The sequence below is a fragment of the Sminthopsis crassicaudata genome, chromosome 1 (genome assembly GCF_048593235.1).
Source record: "Sminthopsis crassicaudata isolate SCR6 chromosome 1, ASM4859323v1, whole genome shotgun sequence".
Taxonomy (NCBI): Eukaryota; Metazoa; Chordata; class Mammalia; order Dasyuromorphia; family Dasyuridae; genus Sminthopsis; species Sminthopsis crassicaudata.
The window spans coordinates 61,648,297-61,667,806 of record NC_133617.1 but is presented as its reverse complement, the minus strand read 5'-3'; the positions used below and the strand labels follow the sequence as shown (position 1 = coordinate 61,667,806).

General features: G+C 36.4%; 1 protein-coding gene across 1 annotated transcript; it reads left to right on the top strand.

The window, feature by feature from the left end:
- Positions 1-14,920: 14,920 nt before the first annotated feature.
- Positions 14,921-15,856, top strand: LOC141552125 (olfactory receptor 7C1-like). The gene has a single exon (XM_074284587.1). The coding sequence runs from the start codon at positions 14,921-14,923 to the stop codon at positions 15,854-15,856; it is 936 nt and encodes a 311-aa protein (XP_074140688.1).
- Positions 15,857-19,510: the final 3,654 nt, after the last annotated feature.

The window sequence follows — 19,510 nt, the reverse complement described above, 5'->3', positions numbered from 1 at the left end:
TTTTAATTGTCTCTGGCCTTCAGCCTGAGGATCATTGTTGGTTAGGCTCACCCCTCCCAGTATGCTTCCCTGTAGGACAATTGGATCAAAGAAGTGTAAATGGCCTTTTGGCTCTGACTGCACCTGTTTACACCCTCCTATGCTACACTTAGTAATGAATCATTGTAACCCATTCTGGTATTACTTGAATGCCATTCACACAAACTTCACCCTACATTTTTATGATAGCCACATGAATTCCCCACACATATGACTCTCACTTATGATCCCTATGTGCATCCATTCTTTCTACTGATAGAATACACACACATATTTGTAGAACAGTGTGCCTAAGATTTATGGAGGAATTGTTCCATTACTTTGTTTATAAAGCTTTTTTTCTTAAATGCTTTTGTCTTAGCTGAGGGAAGAAAAATTAAATATGTTAGTGAAAGTTCATGAACTATGTTTTTTGGGTAAACGTGAACCCAGATAATACTTTTTATTTGGGATAATTATTTTGAGAACTTCATCTATAAGGGAAGGGTGCACATAAGAACTACCTTTTGCTTCTGTTTTCCCAACGTCAAAAGAACCTGGAGTTGGAACTGTGTGGTACATAACCCACCCAATAAGTTTCAGAGATCTCTCAAGGTGCAAAGGAAAAGGTTTGCTCATTTCTCATGAGAAATGGGCATCACACCCCTCATACAAGAGGTGGAAGTGAAGTGCTGAGCACAGGCAGCAGGGGCAATACGTATATTCCCTGATGCAAAGTTAACCTCTCTCCCCCTTCTTGCTGGCTCATCCTGGTTAGCGATGAATTTAACCTTACATTCTAAGTGTGAAAAAGATACTAGGAAGCATCAGTCATTAAAACAATCAGTGCTGACTGGAAAACAGATGTTAGATCAGTGGGAAACAGGAAACAACCCATAAGTTTAAGATTTGGACAAAGACATATCTTTTGCTGACCTAGAGATTTGTGTTTTCAACATATTGACTAGGTAGATAAGAGCCAGGCCAGTTTATTCTCATACATTCCCAGAATTGTTCCCAGGATTATTGCTATATCCTTCTTAAGGGCTGCACCACATCACTCTGACTGTGGCTGGGCCTATGAAACCAATTCTCTGTGAAAAGACCTGAAGAGGCAATGTAGCCTACTGGAAAGAGGAATGGGAATAGTGCAGAACCATGTTCAACCCCAGCTTTGCATTTAGTACCAATATGATGATGGTGTTAGAATTCTTACAAGGTGCTAAGTCACTGGAATAAATAGAGGCAATTGATTTGATTCTACAAGGAGATGTTATGGGCCAGAACTTGAAACAAGGTACTAAGTGGAATTGAGGAGACAATGATTAAATCTAATTTAGCATTGATTTAGTCAAATAACAAATAATGGTTTCCTAGTGATGAAATGATTGGTATATACTTAGTGTGCACCATATAAGCAAGAAACTCTCAGGGCCAAAGACACAGAAGCTCACAATCCCATTCTCTGGGACGAGGAGTGTGATTCATTTTAACTTCGACGTTTGTGCTGGCTGGAGACATTGGGAGGATGAGAGGCTGGAGACTGAAGGGCAAGCCTTTGGATTTGGAGACATTCGGACAAGAGCTCTCAGGGAATCAAGGAGAGAGGAAGGCCTCCAGAAAACTAGCTGAGCCCCAAGTGAAGGAGATAAGATTTGGAAAGAGACAGTAAAGGACTTTTAACTCCTGGCTGGATTTGGGACTATTTGAACTGAACTGAAACTAAGGCTGCTTCCAGAAGCTCCCCAAGGGATCTGCACACAGAGAACAATTACAATTTAGAGAACAGAACATTACAAGATGGTATCTAGAATCTTCATTATTCTAGTACTAAATCTATAATCTTACATTCCCAAAAAGTTAATCAGGATAGAGTTGATGCAGATATGGCTGCCAAGGAGGCAGATACATTGGTTTTTTTTTTTCCCCTCAAAAACACAGAAGAGAATTAAAGATGGTAATTGAGTCAGAATGGGACCATTTCAGCTCAAGCACTAAATTCCTCCAATGAGACTGCAATGTTTGGGGGCAGGAACTAGTGTAAGAAGTGAGCAGGGAGGAATAACTTGGTTGTTGGCATGGTCTGGGCAGAGATGCTGGCAGGAAGACAAGCTGCTAGAGAAACTTCTTTCTATCCTAGGGGTTTCCATCCTTCCTAGTCCATGTCCCCATACTTCATTAACTTGATTGTGAACCTTTGAGCAGCTGTGAGAGGAATTGGAATTTTATTATCATTATTACTTATCACCATGTATTTTGTTATTTATTCATTATATTATTATTGTTAATAATAATTTTATTATTATTTAAATTCCTTTCTGGCTCAGTGAGCCTAGAACAACTAAATTGTATCTTTCCTAAAATTACTAGGCTTAGGGCATTAATTGGAGGTAGTTGTAGTTGGGAGAAGCTTTAGGAAGCAGTCACAGAGCAGTGTTTAAATATATTGTGATTTTTCTCCTTTTTGTTGATTCTTTCTCTACTAGTAAGCTCTGCGTGCTTTTCTGGTTGCTTTCTTGACCAAATTCATTTACACTTGGTTCATGTGATTCTGAACTCAGTGAAACAAAACAGATTAAGAGAGTTTTCCTGGTGGTAGAAATGGAGGCTCAAGAGTTATGTTGATAGGTATATTTGTACACCACACCTCTGCCAATTACAAACAATTATAATTGGAAGAAAGTGGTTATCTGTTCTTTGGGAATCATAGAGAGCTTCTTCCTTCCCAGAGTTTTCTCTGATATTGAGTAGACGATATTACCACTGTGATTGTATTCCAGCCTGTAGCCTGGAGCTTATTGTGAGTAGCATCAGGCTAGCATCAAGCAGTATTTTCTAGTGGCTACTTCAGGAGCACTACAGATTCTCCAGTACTAATTTTCCAAGATCACTCAGGGAGTCTAAGGACAGAGGACAGATCAGGTTCTTTCTGCCAGGAAATGAAGAGGTAAGCTGGGGACTTTGGGAAAGACAAGAACTTTCCTTCTACTGGATGGCATTGGCTGCAGGAACTTGAAGGAATAGTCTGAGTGAGACTTCCTCTGTTGTTGAGGGTTTTGGCTTTGATCTCTTGGCTAGGATGATCAAAGACCTTAGAAATGATTTTTAGTCCAACTGGCTCATTTTATAGATGAGAAAATTGAGACCCAAATAAATTAAGTAACACATCTTGTTCAAAACAACACATTGGTAGAGCAGAACTATGAATTAAAGCTAGATCTTTTAAGTCAAAATCCAGAACTTTTCCAATGTAGCATGCTGCCTTCAAAAGAAGGCAGCAAAAGTCACTCCTATATTTTACAACTTTTGAAGTTAATGAAATTTTTTTCCAGATCTTCTGCAAAAGAGATATAGTAGTGAGGTTAGGAAGAAATGGGGAATATGGGAATAAAAGGGAGAATGAAATTCCATTTAATAATGGTGTATGTTACACAATGGATGTGCATACATGTAGACATACTAAACCATTTTTCAAAAGCTTTTTGCTGTGGTAGCAAGTGAATGTCCTATGATTTTCTTTCTAGATCTAAAACCTGTATGTTTATATATCTTTATATGTGTATGTCTGTGTTTGTGTGTGTGTGTGTGTGTGTGTGTGTGTGTGTGTGTGTGTGTGTGTGTGTGTGTGTGTTTGTGATAGGATTTTGAGCTGGATGAATCTTGAGAGATCACCAAGAATATCTTACTCTTTTTGCTCATGCAGAGCTCCTATACCTTCATATTTAACCTCAGTACACAATCTGAGCTTTACTTTTACATTACCAACTGTCACTTACACCCAGATATCCCAGAAGCATCTCAATCTCAAAATGTCAAACACAGAATTCTTTATATTTCCTCTTAACCTGCCTATTTTTTAGATTCTCTTATTGTTTTGAGGGTCACATATATTTACAACCTCAGAACTTTATTAAATTTTTGACTGCTCAGATGTAGTTAGTACAAAGTCTTATCAGTTCTAGCCTCATAGCATTCTAGAATCCATTTTCTTCTTTCCACTTAAATGGTCACCATAAAAATTTAGAACTTAATCACATTTCATACTCTATTTCAACAATCTAACAGGATGCCTTACTTTCACCTTTCTCTTCTCCAGTCTATCCACACTGCTGCCACAACAATCTTCTTAAAGCATAGGACTAACTGAATCATTCTCTTGCTCAAGAATCTTGAAAATATCCCTATTGCCTTGAGGCTAAAATACAAATTTATCAGTTTGACATTTTAAAGGCTTTCCTGGTCTAATTCCAGTTCTGACATTCTCTATTCTAGGATTTCTTTAAGCTTGGATATTCTTTGTCTTAGTGTTGAAATTCTATGTTTATTCTATAAAACACCTTCTGAATTATTAATTTCTTCCCATTGTATGGACTCTTTTTTTGCCCCCTCATTTACTATACCAGCCAAATGTTCCTACCAACTTCTTCTTCTTCTTTTGGGTATTTTATTTTTCTTCAATTACATGTAAAAATAATATTTAAAACTTTGAATTTTAAATTCTCTTCTTCCCTATTTCTCCCCCAGTAAAAGTTTTTTCTTGCCTCTTTTATGTGAAATAATTTGTCCCATTCTACTTTTCCTTTTCTTCCTTTTCCTCCTGTCTCAGTCCTTAATTTTATTTTTTAGATATTATCCCTTCATATTCGACTCATACCTGTCTATATATATATATATATGCATATATATATATATATATATATATATATATATAAATGTGATTATATATACTCCTTCTATATATACTCTATGTCTATACACACACACACACACACACACACACATATATACATAATGTCTCTATATACTCCTTCTAATTGCTCTAACAATAAGAAAGTTATTAAGAATTACAAGTATCATTTTCCCATATAGGAAGGTAAATAGTTTAACCCTATTAAGCCTCTATTACTTCCTTTTCCTGTTTACCTTTGTATGCTTCTCTAGAATCTTACATTTGGAAGTCAGATTTTCTATTTAGCTCTGGTCTTTTAATCAGATATGCTTTGAAAGACCTTTATTTAATTTACTATCCATTTTCTTCCCCATGAAGGATTATACTCAGATTTGCTGGATAGGTTATTTTTTATTGTAATTCTAGCTCCTTTGATATCTGGAATATTATTTTCCAAGCCCTCTGATACTTTAATGTAGAAATTGCTAAATCTTGTGTTATCTAACCTGTGATTCCATATCACTTCTCTCTGCTTGCAATATTTTTCTCCTTGACCTGGGAGCTCTGAAATTTGACTATAATATTTCTGGAAGTTTTCATTTTGGGAAATTTTTGGGGAGATAGATTGGTATATTTCTTCCATTTCTATTTTATTCTCTGTTTCTAGAATACCAGGACAGCTTTTCTTGACAATTCCTTGAAAGATGATGTCTAGGCTCCTTTTTTTTGATCATGGCTATCAGATACTTCAATAATTTTTAAATTGTCTCTCCTGGATCTATTTTTTAGGTTGGTTATGTTTTCAGTGAGATATTTCACATTGTCCTCTGTTTTTTCATTCTTTTTTGATTTTTCATAAAGTTATTAGTCCCATTAGTGAAGTTTTATATCTCCTTTTCCATTTGGCCAGTCCTGGTTTTTATTTTTATTTTTATTTATTTATTTTGCTGAGGCAATTGGGATTAAGTAACTTGTCCAGTGTCACACAGCTAGGAAGTGTTAAGTGTTTGAGATCAGATTTGAACTCTTCAGGGCTGGTGCTCTATCCTCTTCACCACCTAGTTCTGTTTTTTTTTTTTTTTTTTTTCCCTCACTGGCTTTTTGTACTTCCTTTACCATTTGGTCTGTTTTTTTTTTTTTATTATTATTATATTATCTTCAGTATTTGTATATGGGTGAGCATATATATATGTGTGTCTCTTTACTTTTTTTTCATGATTTGTGAATTATATACATATTTGTGATTGTGTATATCCAAATCACTTTGTAAATTAGATATGCTACAGGGAGGATTCCAGGAAGATGGAGGAATAGGTTGATAAATTTCAAGCTTTCCATGTTCCCACACAAACTGACCAAATTTTCACCTCAAGGGGAACATAGATGGATGAAAAATCAAGAAGATTTGGGGCAAATTGGGATTCTCCAGATATAATCCAAGAAGATCCAAAGAGATCCTGGGCTAGGGATTATTCTAAATGAAGTGCAAACACCTCTGGATTATCTCCATAGAAAAACCAAATGGGGAGTCCTGGGGTGAGCTGGAGTCTCATCAGGAACCACAGAGACTTTCACCTTCCAGACTTTTTGTGGAGTCAGGGTCTGAGTCCTGAAACACTGAGGGAATCTGGGTTGATTGGGAACACTGGGCTCAGCTGTGTTTAGAGACAGCCCTGGGTGAAAAGGAACCCACACACTCTTGAGTGCAGAGGCATGGGAGCAGGGATGCTGCTACTATTGGCACTTGCTGGGGAATGGAGATCTTGGTTTGGGGTTCCAGGTCATAGGGGAGAGTTGAGATGATGCCAGAGGCACCAACCCTCTACCCTTGAATTAGAGATGCTTACACTAATTCTTCTTCTTCTTCTTCTTTTTTTTTTTCCTAAAGCAATTGGGTCAAGTGACTTGCCCAGAATCACACAGCCAGGAAGTGTTAAGTGTCCAAGACCAGACCCAAACTTGGGTCCTCCTGACCTCAGGGCTGGCGCTTTATCCACTGGGTCACCAAGCTGTCCCACACTAATACTTTTTTAATTATAGCATTTTTATTTACAAGATATATGCATGGGTAATTTTTCAGCATTGACAATTGCAAAACCTTTTGTTCCAATTTTTCCCCTCCTTCCCCCCACTACCTCCCCCAGATGACAGGTAGACCAATACATGTTAAATATGTTAAAGTATTTGTTAAATACAATATATGTACACATATCCATATAGTTATTTTGCTGAACAACACTAATACTTCTTATTAAAAAATGAACCAACAAAGAAAAAAGAATCCCACCATTAAAACATACTATCATGGGAATAGGGAAGACTGACGTTCATCTTCAGAACAAAAAGAAAAACAAAACTGAAAATTAAAAAAAAAAAGCTTTTACCCCAAAGAACAACATGAAATCACTCCCTACCCAGAGAGAATTTATAGAAGAACTGAAAAAAGAATATAAAAATCAAATGAGAAACATTGAGGAAAAACTAAAAAAAAGTCTAAGAAAAACAAGATCATGAAAAAAGTTAACCAGCTAGAAAAAGAGATATCAAAGTAAAAAAGTATCAAAATTTAAAAAAGCTCTTTAAAAATTAGAATTGGGCAAGAGAAAGCCAGTGAACCTATGAGACCAAGAAATAACAAAACAGATTTATTTATAATGCATGAAAAAATTGAACAGAATGTGAAACATAAGAGAAACAACATCTGAAAAACAGGTCAAGAAGAGAAAAATATAAGAATAATTGGACTGTCTGAAAGTTGTGACCAAAAATTAGTCTTCATACAGTAATGTAAGAAATAATCCACCAAGAAAATTGTCCTGGAGTGATAGAACATGAGGGGAAAGTAAAAATAGCAAAAAACCCTTAATCACTCCCTCAAAGAAATCCTTTGTGGAAAACACATAGGAACATGATTGCCAAATTTCAACAAACCCCAGATCAAAGAAAAAATTTTGCAAGAAACAAGGAAAAAATAATTCAAACATGCTGGAGCTACAGTTAGAATTGTACAGGATTTAGCAGCCTCGACAAAAGACTGCAGGTTCTGGAATCATACCTATCAGCAATCAAAAGAACTAGGCTAGTGGCCAAAAATCTCATATCCTGCAAAACTATCTATAATATTGAATAAGAAAAATTGGACATTCAATGAACTCGGGGATTTTTAGGACTTTCTATCAACCAAACCTAATCTTAATATAAAAATTAGCATATAAGAGCCAATATCAAAGCTTAATTTCAAGGAACTTAACACAGACAAATTGTTTGGTTTTTTGACATGGGAAACAATAGGGCATCTCAAAGAAAATTGGAGAAGGGTTAAGTTAAAAATAGTAATTATGTTATACGAATAAGGTGCAGAGGAAGAACAGATCCAAAGGCAATAGGGGCATTAGAGGGGGGAGGAGGGCTCATAGTTCTGAAAATCTTTATATATTGGGAAATCTTTATATTTTGGGGAATGGATTAAATAGGCAACACTACATAAATACAATCAAGGATGTAGCACCGTCCAAAATCTATATAGAACTAATGGGGATAATTCACTACATGTATTCCTTCATCTGTCCCCTTTTCATTCCTTTGATATCTTTAATTTCAATAGGCTCTTATTAAGCACTTGGATGGAGCGAGAAGCAAAGAATTTGGGAAGAAGACAAGGTCGGTATCTGTGGCTGGGGGGACTTTAAGTAATAGGCAAGTTAAACAGAGTTAAAGCAAAGAGTCAGCAGGGATAGAAAAGATATGTGTTTGTGTATGTGTGGGGATGTATATGTGTGTTTGCATATGTGTACATATATATCTACATATGTACCTATAAGCATATCCTTTCTTAATTAACTATAGCCTGCTTTGGGGTGATGGTAAGGATGAAAGGGGGAAAAATGAAGTAAAAAATATGCATAGCCTAGGACAAAAGAACAATTTACAAGGAAATAAAGAAAAGATGGACACTCACGAATATAATTTTTTTTACTTTCTTGATTTGGTAATTTGTTGTTATATATTTTGAATCCTCCCTGATGTTCTGCTGGGTACATGTCACTGTTCTCTTTTGTTTTGTATTCCTTTTATGTTTTCCTTTTTTCTTCTGTTTTTTTTTTAAATAAAACACATTTTAAGAAGTGTATGTGAAAAGCAATAGAGTCTAGTGCCAGCAAAGAAACCCCTGTAATCTCCTTCTGATCAATTGTTCAATCTCCTTACCATCTGTGGGCTGAGAGCACCTGCTGCCATTGCAGGTTCAGTGGCTCCCAAGCCTGTTGCTGGGTCCTAGTCTGTCCTGGGGCAGCCTGTGCTGTACTGTGCTCCACTCTCACCTCAGTGACATCTTTCCTGTTGACTCCTAAGTTGTGTATAAATGGAAAATTATTTCCCCTGTCCCTTTGTGCATTTGTCACTCCAGGAATTGTTTTATGGCATTATTTAAAGGTATTTAGAAGTTTTTAGGGGAAAGCTCAGGCAGGTTGTTGACTTTCTCATTTACTTCTATTAGCAAAATGCAGTTTAATTACACCATGTGGATAATTCAGGATGTCTCATCTTAGCCTTTAGGACGAGTAAATTTCATTATGGACCACATTGCACAAGACATCAATAGAAATATTTTCTCTGAGTTCCTCACTGTTTTTTGGAAAGGTACTTATAGTTCTCAATGTCCAAGGTATTTCTAGTTTTATATGCTTTTTTCTGCCTCCTTGACAAGTACTGAATTTAGGGTCTAACAGAAGTCTTTGTAGAAAGCTCTATACTTCCAGCTTTAGTTTTTCCTATGGCTTCCAGAGGAGACTCTTTTCTTCCAAATCTTCTGAGCTTTTCTTGCCCTCTATTTTTGCTCCTCCAACCTGAACATACTTCCTCATTTTTCCTACAACCAAGGGATTCCTCAGCAATAAATATCTCTTTTGCTATTCTAAAACTCCTCATTTGCTCCAATATATTAAAGATCTATGATTTCATTTGTAGGTGTACTTTTTCCCAAGGATATATTTTAAAATCTTCCTATGATATGGTTAGCACTCTGAAAATTATTGTGACCAACCTGGTTTAGAACAACTTCTTTACCCATCTAACCTGGTTTTTGAATAATTGATACATTTCGTTGCTAGAACTGGTGGCTTAGCTTTCTTGCCCCAATCTAGTCCAGTCTAGACCATTTTGATCATATCCAATTCCAATCTAATTCACTTCAGTTCATCCCTGTCCTGTCATATCTTACCCAATTCATACTAATTCAATAGGCTTTTATTAAGCACTTATTATATATAAGATAGCATTCTAAATTCTTGGGATACAAAGCAAAATGAAATATGATCTGTGAGTTCAAAAAGTCTATAGTTGGATGGATAGAACATGTTCTATTCAGTATGTGAGATATGAGTCTTAAGCACAACTTATCTGTAGCTGTTATATTTCATATTTCAATATATTCAATGGGGATAGTTCACTTACATGTACTGCTTCATCTGTCCCCTTTTCATTCCTTTGACATCTTTTAGTCATTTTATTTTTCACTTTTTTGCTCTATCAGTCCTTTTTCTTTGCCCTGTCTCTATTCAAAGGGCATCTAGAACAACCCCTCAACAAATTATGAATACCCTCTACCACAAGCCAAAAAAGTCATTTGGCCTTTGCTTGATGGGTAATTTCATCCCCCATGAAACAGCATTACATTGTTGGACAGCTCTCAGCATTATGAAGTTTTCTGCCAGGGTTTCTTGTCCCACAGGGAACTAAGTTGCTTTGGGAAAGGAAAGATAATTTATATTTCTTTTTTTTCCCCTTTCTAATGAGGAGCTGAGGGTATTTGGCCTGTTACACTGCAGAAACTGTAAATATTTCTCCTATTCCCTCCACTGCCTAGGTACACAAATCATCTGTTTCAGGTAAAGAGAGAGTCCACTTATGCCATCCAGAGACACCAGTCATTATGCCTGAGGCTATTAGAGCTGCTGCCTTTCTTGTCCTTGTCAACAAGCCAGAACAGAAGCAGAGTCCATCAAACCTGGTTCCCCCTTGATGCCCTGTAAGTGACTGAGTGGAGGAGACAGAAAAATGAAGGGAGGCAATGAGAGCAGTCTATTCTTCCTCAGAAACTCAAGACTGTTGCTAAGAAAGGCGCAAGTCAGATGATGATCTGTCCTGAGCCTAGATTACAGCCCAGCCTAGGGAGCTAGTGAATGGCAGTAGAAAGAGCCCTAGAATCAGACCGATGTGACTGAGATTCAGATCTCACCACTGTCACTGACTAGCTTTGGAACTCAGTCAATGACTTTCTCTCACTAGATCTAAGACTGAAAGTGCACCCAGAGCTGCCTGTAATTGGGATTATAACTAGCCCTTCCTGGCTGAATCAGATGAGCCACCCAATAATGACAACTATAAGCACTTTTCTGTTTATGTTTTTATGTCAGTTCCTGCTGAGACAAGATTTGTGGAAATATTCTGTGACTGTAAATCACTACAGAAATATAGGTGATCCTTGTCATTTTTACAGCAGAGATCATAGTCCAGTAGACCTTAACCCATTTCAGTCAAACCTTGTCTGGTGCCCAGATCACAGCTCAGGCCAGTCAAATCTCAACTGCCCCAACTTGGAGCTCAATCAGAACAATATGCCATGGACTCTTCTCCCAGAGGCAGAGTTTGGAGGCTCTCCCAGGAGGATCTGACTATACAAGACAGAGCTGTGAGAAGCCCTTCAAGTAGATTGCCCACAGGGACAAACTTTCCTGGGGCTTAATCTGGAGAGATGAGTGTGGGAAGTGGAAGGAAGACTTCTCTCCCTAATAGAAGTTGATAGGGAAATAGAGAAAAAGAGAGAGACCATTTTCTATGAGACAAGGCAGAGTTCCACCTATTGGGAGGGAGATTTGTTGGGTATTATGGCAAGGAGAAGGTATGAGGAGGTCTTGGAATGAGAGGAAGGGCAAGAATTGGGTGGTGGGGATGTCTAAATGGTTTAGAGAAGGAATTACACCTTATTTCTCTAAAAGGTCTGGATCTCATTTTCCAAAATGTTCCTTTTGGATATGGACCTAGACTGGGAATTCTAATAGAAGAAAATAGGAATATTAGTTGGACAGGTTCAAGAGAAGACCTTGATGAGACAACAGACTGTGACTGGCCTTCTAGTGTGTTTATCCTAGTTTATTTATCTTAGTGGTAAGCACAGAATGGGACTATGGGAAATGAGCAGTATTAAAAATATAGGCTTATAGATCCAGATCGGGAAAGCAGTACAGTAGGTAAGAGTGTGGGAAACTGGAGTTCAATCTTGCCTCAGAAACTAGCTGTATGATCCTAGACATGTTACTTAAACCCTGTCTGCTTCAGTTTTCTCATTTATAAAATTGGAATAATAAAAACTACTTCCTGAACTTGTGAGGATTAAATGACAATACATTCAGTACTTTGCAAACTTTAAAGTGCTATGTGATTGCTAATTATTGTTATTATTAAACATAAGAAAACTAATGCTAAGTGAAATTAAGTGATTTATTTAAGGTCAAATTTAAGGTCAAATAATTGCTGTTTGAGGTGGGATTTGGATCCAAATTTTCTAACTTCAGAGGTAGTTCTCTGGAGAATACTGAGAATAAAATAGCTATAATTGATATTGCCTTTATGAACTTGGGAAAGTCACATAACCTGTATTTTTTCATGTACAAAAGATATAGTCAGGGAATTAGGATACATAAATAACTGCTAAAGTGTCTTAAAGTCAGGGATATGCTGATTAATTTAACAAATGATTCTATGAAAAAAAATGCACAAATGACACACTTTAGTTTTCATTTGCATTATTAACATTTTCTCCATTACTTTCTTAAGTCTAGATAATCAAGAAAATGATAAGTCAAGCTCTTAATTTAGATAATTTCAGAATTCTAAATTCTCACAATGAAAATTTAACAATTGGTTCTTGAAAGCTGATCTGAGTTGGTTCCAACATACCCCTGTTTAACTCTAAATATATGATCATAAAACAAAGGTTCTATTCTTGGTTTTGTCACTGATTCACTGTTTGGGATGATGAGCAAACTGTAATCTTTCTATAGAGTCTATTTTCTATAGGTGTAAAAAGAGAGGTTTAAGATTTCTTCTAGCTCTGATATTTTTTTTTCTAGAAGGTCTCTTCTTGTTCTGAGACTCTAAACTCAAGTCTTTTCAACTCCTAAACATTTAAAAATACACTTTATTGATGCCTTTTATCTTTACATCAGGGTCATTTTAGTCAATTAACTAGTGTTTATTCAGTGCCTATTATATGCTGGACAGGGCAAGTAGGTGGTTCATTGGATGGATAGGGTGTATGGCCTGGAGTCAGGAAGATTCTATAACAAACAAAAGTGCTGGACTTTGTACTAAATGCCTGAAGAAAAATAAAGGGGAAAAAAGTAGTTCCTGCCCTCTAGAAGCTCACTATCTAATGGTTGGAGTGGGGCAGGGAGAGGGACATAATACCAAAAATTGTATATACATTTGTAATTTAGGAGTAATCTCAGAGAAAAAAAAATCATTAAGATTCAGGGGAACAGGGAAAGGATATTCCCCATCGTAGATCAAGAAGGAACCTTCTGTCTGACAAAGAAGAAAAATTAAATAAAAGGTTCAAATATAGAGGCTGTTATCTGACATGGATATAATATCGAGACACAGCTATCCTCTATCTCTCTATATAGAGAGAGGAGGAAGATTTCATCTCTCCCTTTTACCGGACCTTTCTCACTGTTTTTTTCCATTGCTCAGCTTTTAACTTCCCTTGAGGGAGTCTGTTTCTGTACATTGTTTTAGTCATTGTATAAATATTACTCTCTTGCTTTTTCATATTTTATTATGTATCAGTTCATTTAGAACTCCCCAAATAACTACTTCAAATGTAATCTCAGATATATTAGTTATGTGACCTTAGAAAAGTCATTTAACTTCTGTCTGCCTCAGTTTCCTCATTTGTAAAATGGAGATAATAGTATCTGCTTCTTAAAGCTGTAAGGACCAAATGAGATAATATTTTAAAATTACTTTGCAAATTATTATTATTATTATTAGAAAGGAAAAGTAAAAGATAATAGACAGGTAGTTCCCCTAACAAATGCCCATTTAGTCTCTGCTTGAAGGCCTCCAGTGATTAGGAACTCATGAGTTGCTTAAGAACTTTATTCACTTAATGGACAGATATACTTGCTAGAAATTTCTGTCTGAATCAGAGCCAAAATTTGCCTCTATAATTTCCATATATTGATAATTATTCCATCTAGGGCTGTGCCTAATGCATAGTGTTTTTGATTTGATAGCCTTCTGAAAATGCCTGAATAATGAATTCATTGTTTAAGGCAAACTGTCATATGTCTGCATTATTAGGCTTTTTTTTATAAACCTTACCCTATACTAGCATTGTTTCACTCTCTAAATTTAAGACTGAAGAAGAGTTAACTTTGATTTCATGATTTTGTTCTTTTTCTAATTTCTAGTCTCTGCTTATTCTATCCATTTTGATAATGAATTGTTACTATGCTTCTTTTATAATAATGGATCATGCTTTAAATGACTCTTTCTTTCAGGAGTTATTAAGCTAGATCCATTGTTTCCTTACATGGTTGGAGTGTAATTTTAGAAAGATTTCATGAGTTGTGTGAACTTGGGTGAGAAAAACTACATCTTTATTTTCTGAATTTCCAAATGAAATCCAGCATTTTCAATTGTTTTTAAAAATTATTCTGAGAAAAGGTCCATAGGCTTCACCAGATTTCAAGTAGGTAGGTACATTACTAAGTAAGATTAAGAATCCCTGTTTTACTTGCTTCTTGTGCCTTAGTCCTAAAATTTTTTTCTACTATAAAAAGAACCTGCCCTATTTTTCTGCCATATTTCTGCCCTGAAATTGGATACACTAAGCTTTGGCCACAGAGAGTACATTTTTTAACAGTTTTTGTAATTTCATATATATTACCTACATTATATATAATACCATATTATAAATGTGGTTAGTGGAATTCATAGACTGTGAGAACTTGAAGGGACACAAGATGAACACCATCTTATCCAGTGCCTTCATTTTTAAGTGAAGAAATTGAGACTGAGAGAAGTAACTTGCTCAAGATCATAATGTAATTAGTGATAGACTTGTAATTAAAATTGAAGTCGTAAAGTCCTTGTCCTACAATCTCTTTATATTGTGAACAATTTCCATTTCCTATTCTTCTATTTTTTCCTTGCAGACCTATCATCTACATGGAAGCAGTAAACCAAACTCATGACTCAGAATTCCTCCTTCTTGGATTTTCTGGGAAGCCAGAGCAAGAAATGCCCCTCTTTGGGTTGTTCTTGGGCATATACATGGTCACAATAATTGGGAATCTTCTTATTATGTTAGCCATTGTCTCTGACTCCCATCTCCACACTCCCATGTACTTCTTCCTTTCCAACCTGTCTTTTGTGGATTTGTGTTTGGTATCCACTACTGTCCCTAAGTTGCTGGGAAACATCCTGATTCACAGAAAGGCCATCCCCTATGCTGGCTGCCTTGCCCAGATGTACTTCTTCATGGTTTTTACTTGTATGGACAATTTGCTCCTCACAATCATGGCCTATGACCGCTTTGTGGCCATATGTCACCCTCTGCACTATGTGTCCATCATGAGCCCACAACTCTGTAGTCTGCTGGTTCTATTGTCTTGGACTGTAAGCCTTCTAATCTCCCTCCTTCACAGCATAATGGCAACAAAACTCTCCTTCTGCAAAGACCATGATATTCCACATTTCTTCTGTGATCTTTCTCAAGTTCTGAAACTGTCTTGTTCTGACACCTTCATTAATAACATTTTGATGTATTTTGCAACCAGCTTGCTGGGTGTTGTCCCTCTCACAGGGATCCTTTTCTCATATACTAAGATTTGTTCTTCCATACTGAGAGTCCCATCACCTGGAGGAAAGCATAAAGCCTTTTCCACTTGTGGGTCTCACCTATGTGTTGTTTCATTATTCTATGGCACAGCTTTTGGAGTGTACTTGAGCTCCTCAACTACCCACTCTTCCTGGAAGAACTCAATCACCTCAGTGATATATGCTGTGATCACTCCCATGTTGAATCCTTTCATCTATAGCCTGAGAAATAAGGACATAAAGATTGCCTTAAGGAGACTCGTTAGCAGACCAGCCTCTCAGTAATAGGGAGTAGCTGTGGAGCTGGGAATGTGTTATAATTAGTTGTGATCAAATACCCAGATATTAAAAATCTTGGATTCCAAATATGATGCCCAGAGCTCTCCAAGTTTATGCTCTCTCTATCTCTGTTTCTGTCTGTTTCTTTCCCTCGGTCTGTCTTTGTCTCTACGTCTCTTCCCCTTCTTTCCTCCCTCATTCCCTCCTTCTCTTTTTTCTCTTTCCTCACCCCCTTTTTCCTCATTCTTTCCCACCCCTTCCTCAGAAAGAGATCTAATAAGAGGCCTCAATTCTGGAAAATTTTGACATTAAATTATGGTTCTGCAACTTATCAGAATGATACTATCTTATAAGAGTTTTGGGTGCAAATCCGTAAGATCAATATAACTTACCAGAAAGGGAGAATTTGAGCATACTTACTAGTGATGTCATCCTGGGTAAGTCTCTTAACCTATCAATGTCTCACATAAGTCTATAAGATTATATTAATTCAAATTCACAGAAATTCTTTTCTATGAGTTTACTACACCTATGAAGTCATAGTCTCATTTTTAGTTATCAAATTATAGTGCTTTATAAATATTGTACTTATATACTCATTAAATTCCTGTTGTGAGCATAATATTATATTAAGTCTTACAGATATAAATACAAAACCAAAAAATAATTCATGTTCTCAAGGAGTTTATTTTCTCTGAGAGGAGATAATATTTATATAGATAACTAGTAGATAAGTAGAAGATGAAGGAAGCATTAAAAGTGATAATTTCTCTTAAAGATAGAAAACTCATAAACTCAGCCTTAAAAAAATTAAGCATTCTAAGAGGTGGAGATAATAAGTAAGTTTGGGGGACAGATGTAAGGAAATAACCTGAGCAAAGACACGGTGGCAAGGAGATGAATGCTGAATTCAGGTGGTAGTAAACAGATGGGTTAGTCTGCAACATAGAGTTCACTGAGGAGTGAAATAAAGCAGACGGGAGCCATATTCTGAAGGACATTATATACCAAATTGAGGAATTTGTATTTGACCCTAATAGAGGAGGGAGTCACTGAAGCTTTTTGAGCATGAATATGACATCTTCATAGATTCATAGATTTATATTTAGAACGAATCTTTAGGGTAAGATTTGTACTTTAGGAAGTCTCTTTTTTGCCACTTCAATGGAAGATGAATTAGAAAAGGGTGAGAAAGTAGAAGAGAAATTAGAGGTTATTAAAGTTATCTAAGGCGAGAGATAATGAGAATCTGAATAAAGGTGGAGACTGTAAAAGAAGGGGACAGCATAAGGTATATTGTGGATGTGGAAAAGACCAGACTGGGCACATAGTTTGGTATGGGGATAAAGACTAAAAAAGAATTGAAGATGACATTAAAATGGTAAAACAGGAAGACTGGCAGGATGGTAGTGATCTCAATAGTAAAAGAAAGGTTTGTAGGAGAGTCAGATTTAAGGTGTGAGTGTAATACAATGAGTTCCATTTTGGAAAGGATATAAAGCTTGGTCCTTTCTTGCACAAAATCTGATCCCATTTCTTCTGTGCCTTAAGAGATGGACTTAATGAAGCCCTGGTCAATCTGTGGGTGGTGTCTTTGCACTTATCCGCTGCAAATGTATGTTGCATATGTTTCATAGTCTTTTCAGTAAGACAGTCCTTTTATACTTTCCTAATCCACTTGCCTTCCCACTCATCATACTGGCTATTCCAAATCTTTTTATTTCTCCATGAGACTTCTACAGTTCTTCCTTCTCCATCCTCTCAGTGGCTCATAGTATAACAAAAATTAAAACTCTTTCCTCCTTCTACTTATGAATCAGATATATTCTTCTACTATCTCTTCCTTCTCTCCTGTCTTGAACAAAGTGCCAAGGCCAACTTTACCAAATAGGTTCACCTTGATCCCATTCTATTCCATTTGCTTCAACAGATTGTTCTCAGTGTCCTACCCACTGTTTCTTCCCTTGTAACCCTTAATCTCTTCCTAGCCCTCAAAAGGCAGCTGGCTAAAGCACTGGGTCTGCAGTCAGGAAGATCTGAGGTCAAATCCAGTTACAGACACTTAACTAACTGTATGACCCCTGGGCAAGAAACATAACCTTTGTCTTCCTTAGTTTCCTCAGCTGTAAGATGGGGATAATAATAGTACTCATTTCCTTGGATTATTATGAATATCAAATGATGAGGTAATATTTGCAAAGCACTGAGAATAGTGTATGGAACATAGTAGGTGACTAATAAATGTTTGTTTCCTCCCTATTTACTGGCTCCTTTCTTGTCTTTCTTGTCTACAAACATACTCATGTCTCCTCAATCCTTAAAAAGTCCTCACTTGATTATACTACTATCTCTGCTAGTTATCATTCCATATCTTTCCCTCTTAGCTATCATCGACACTGGATATTTCTACTTCTTCTCCTTTCCTTTGCTTTTAAAGCAAAGTTTGACTTTATGACTCTGATCTCATCATTAGATTAAAATTTCTCCCATCAGTTATCAATGATCTCTTTATCGACAAATATTTTTGCCTATTCTCAGTCCTCATCCTTCTTGACATATTTCTGTCGAATTTGACACTGTTCTCACTATCACCTTCTGGATATTCTTTCCTTTTTAGGTTTTCATGAACAGCATCATGAATCTTGGATCCCCTCCAATTTATGAATACCTACTCAATCTCCTTTTTTTCAATTTCCTTCATCCATGACATGCCCACTAAACTGTAGGTGTCCCCAAGCCTCTGTTCTGTGTTCTTTTTGTTTTTCCCTTGGAAATTTTACACTTGGTGATCTCATCAGTTCCTATGGTTTTAGTTATCATCTCTATTAAGATTTTCCCCAAATATATATCCAGCTCTAATTTTTCAATTGAGCCCAGTGCCATGTTGTCAACTGTCTTTTGGACATCTCAAATTGGATATCTTATATTCATCTCAAAATTAACACATCTAAAACAGAATCTATTATTTTCTCTTCAAATCCTCCTCTCTTCTGAACTTCTCTATTATTATCACAAGCACATCTAGCCTTACTTGCACTCATTTCATATAGATAATCCTAATTTCTGTTATTTCTCTTTACTCCTATAACCACAACCCTAGTTCAGAACTTCATCATCTGTGGACAATGGCAATAGGTTTCCCACCATCAAATCTCTCCATACTCCGATTCACCATCCACAAATTGGCCAAAGTGGTTTTTCCTAAGTGTAAGTAGAATCTTCTTACTCAGTAATTCCAGTAACGGCATATGACCTCCCAAATTAAAATTTAAAGTTCTGTTTGGCATGCAAAATCTTTCACAATATGGTCCCTTCAGTGAGCTTCAATTTTATTCATCTGAGCATACTCTACAATTCAGCTAGTCTGACCATCATTCACTCTTTCTATGGCTTTGCACTGTCCTTATGCTTGCAATACTTCCCCTTTCTTACCTTTCTCTTTGTTTCCCTAGATTGCTTACAGATTCAGCTAAAATCCCATTTTCTCTAAAAAATGGTTCTTGAATTCTCTAGCTGATAATGCTTTCCCTCTGAAATTTACTTCTCTCTATATATTTTATATGCATCAGTTATTTATATATTATCTGCCCATGAGGCTGTGAGCTCCTTAAAGACAGAGGTTCTTTTTACCTTCTTTTGTATTCTCACTGCTCAACACAG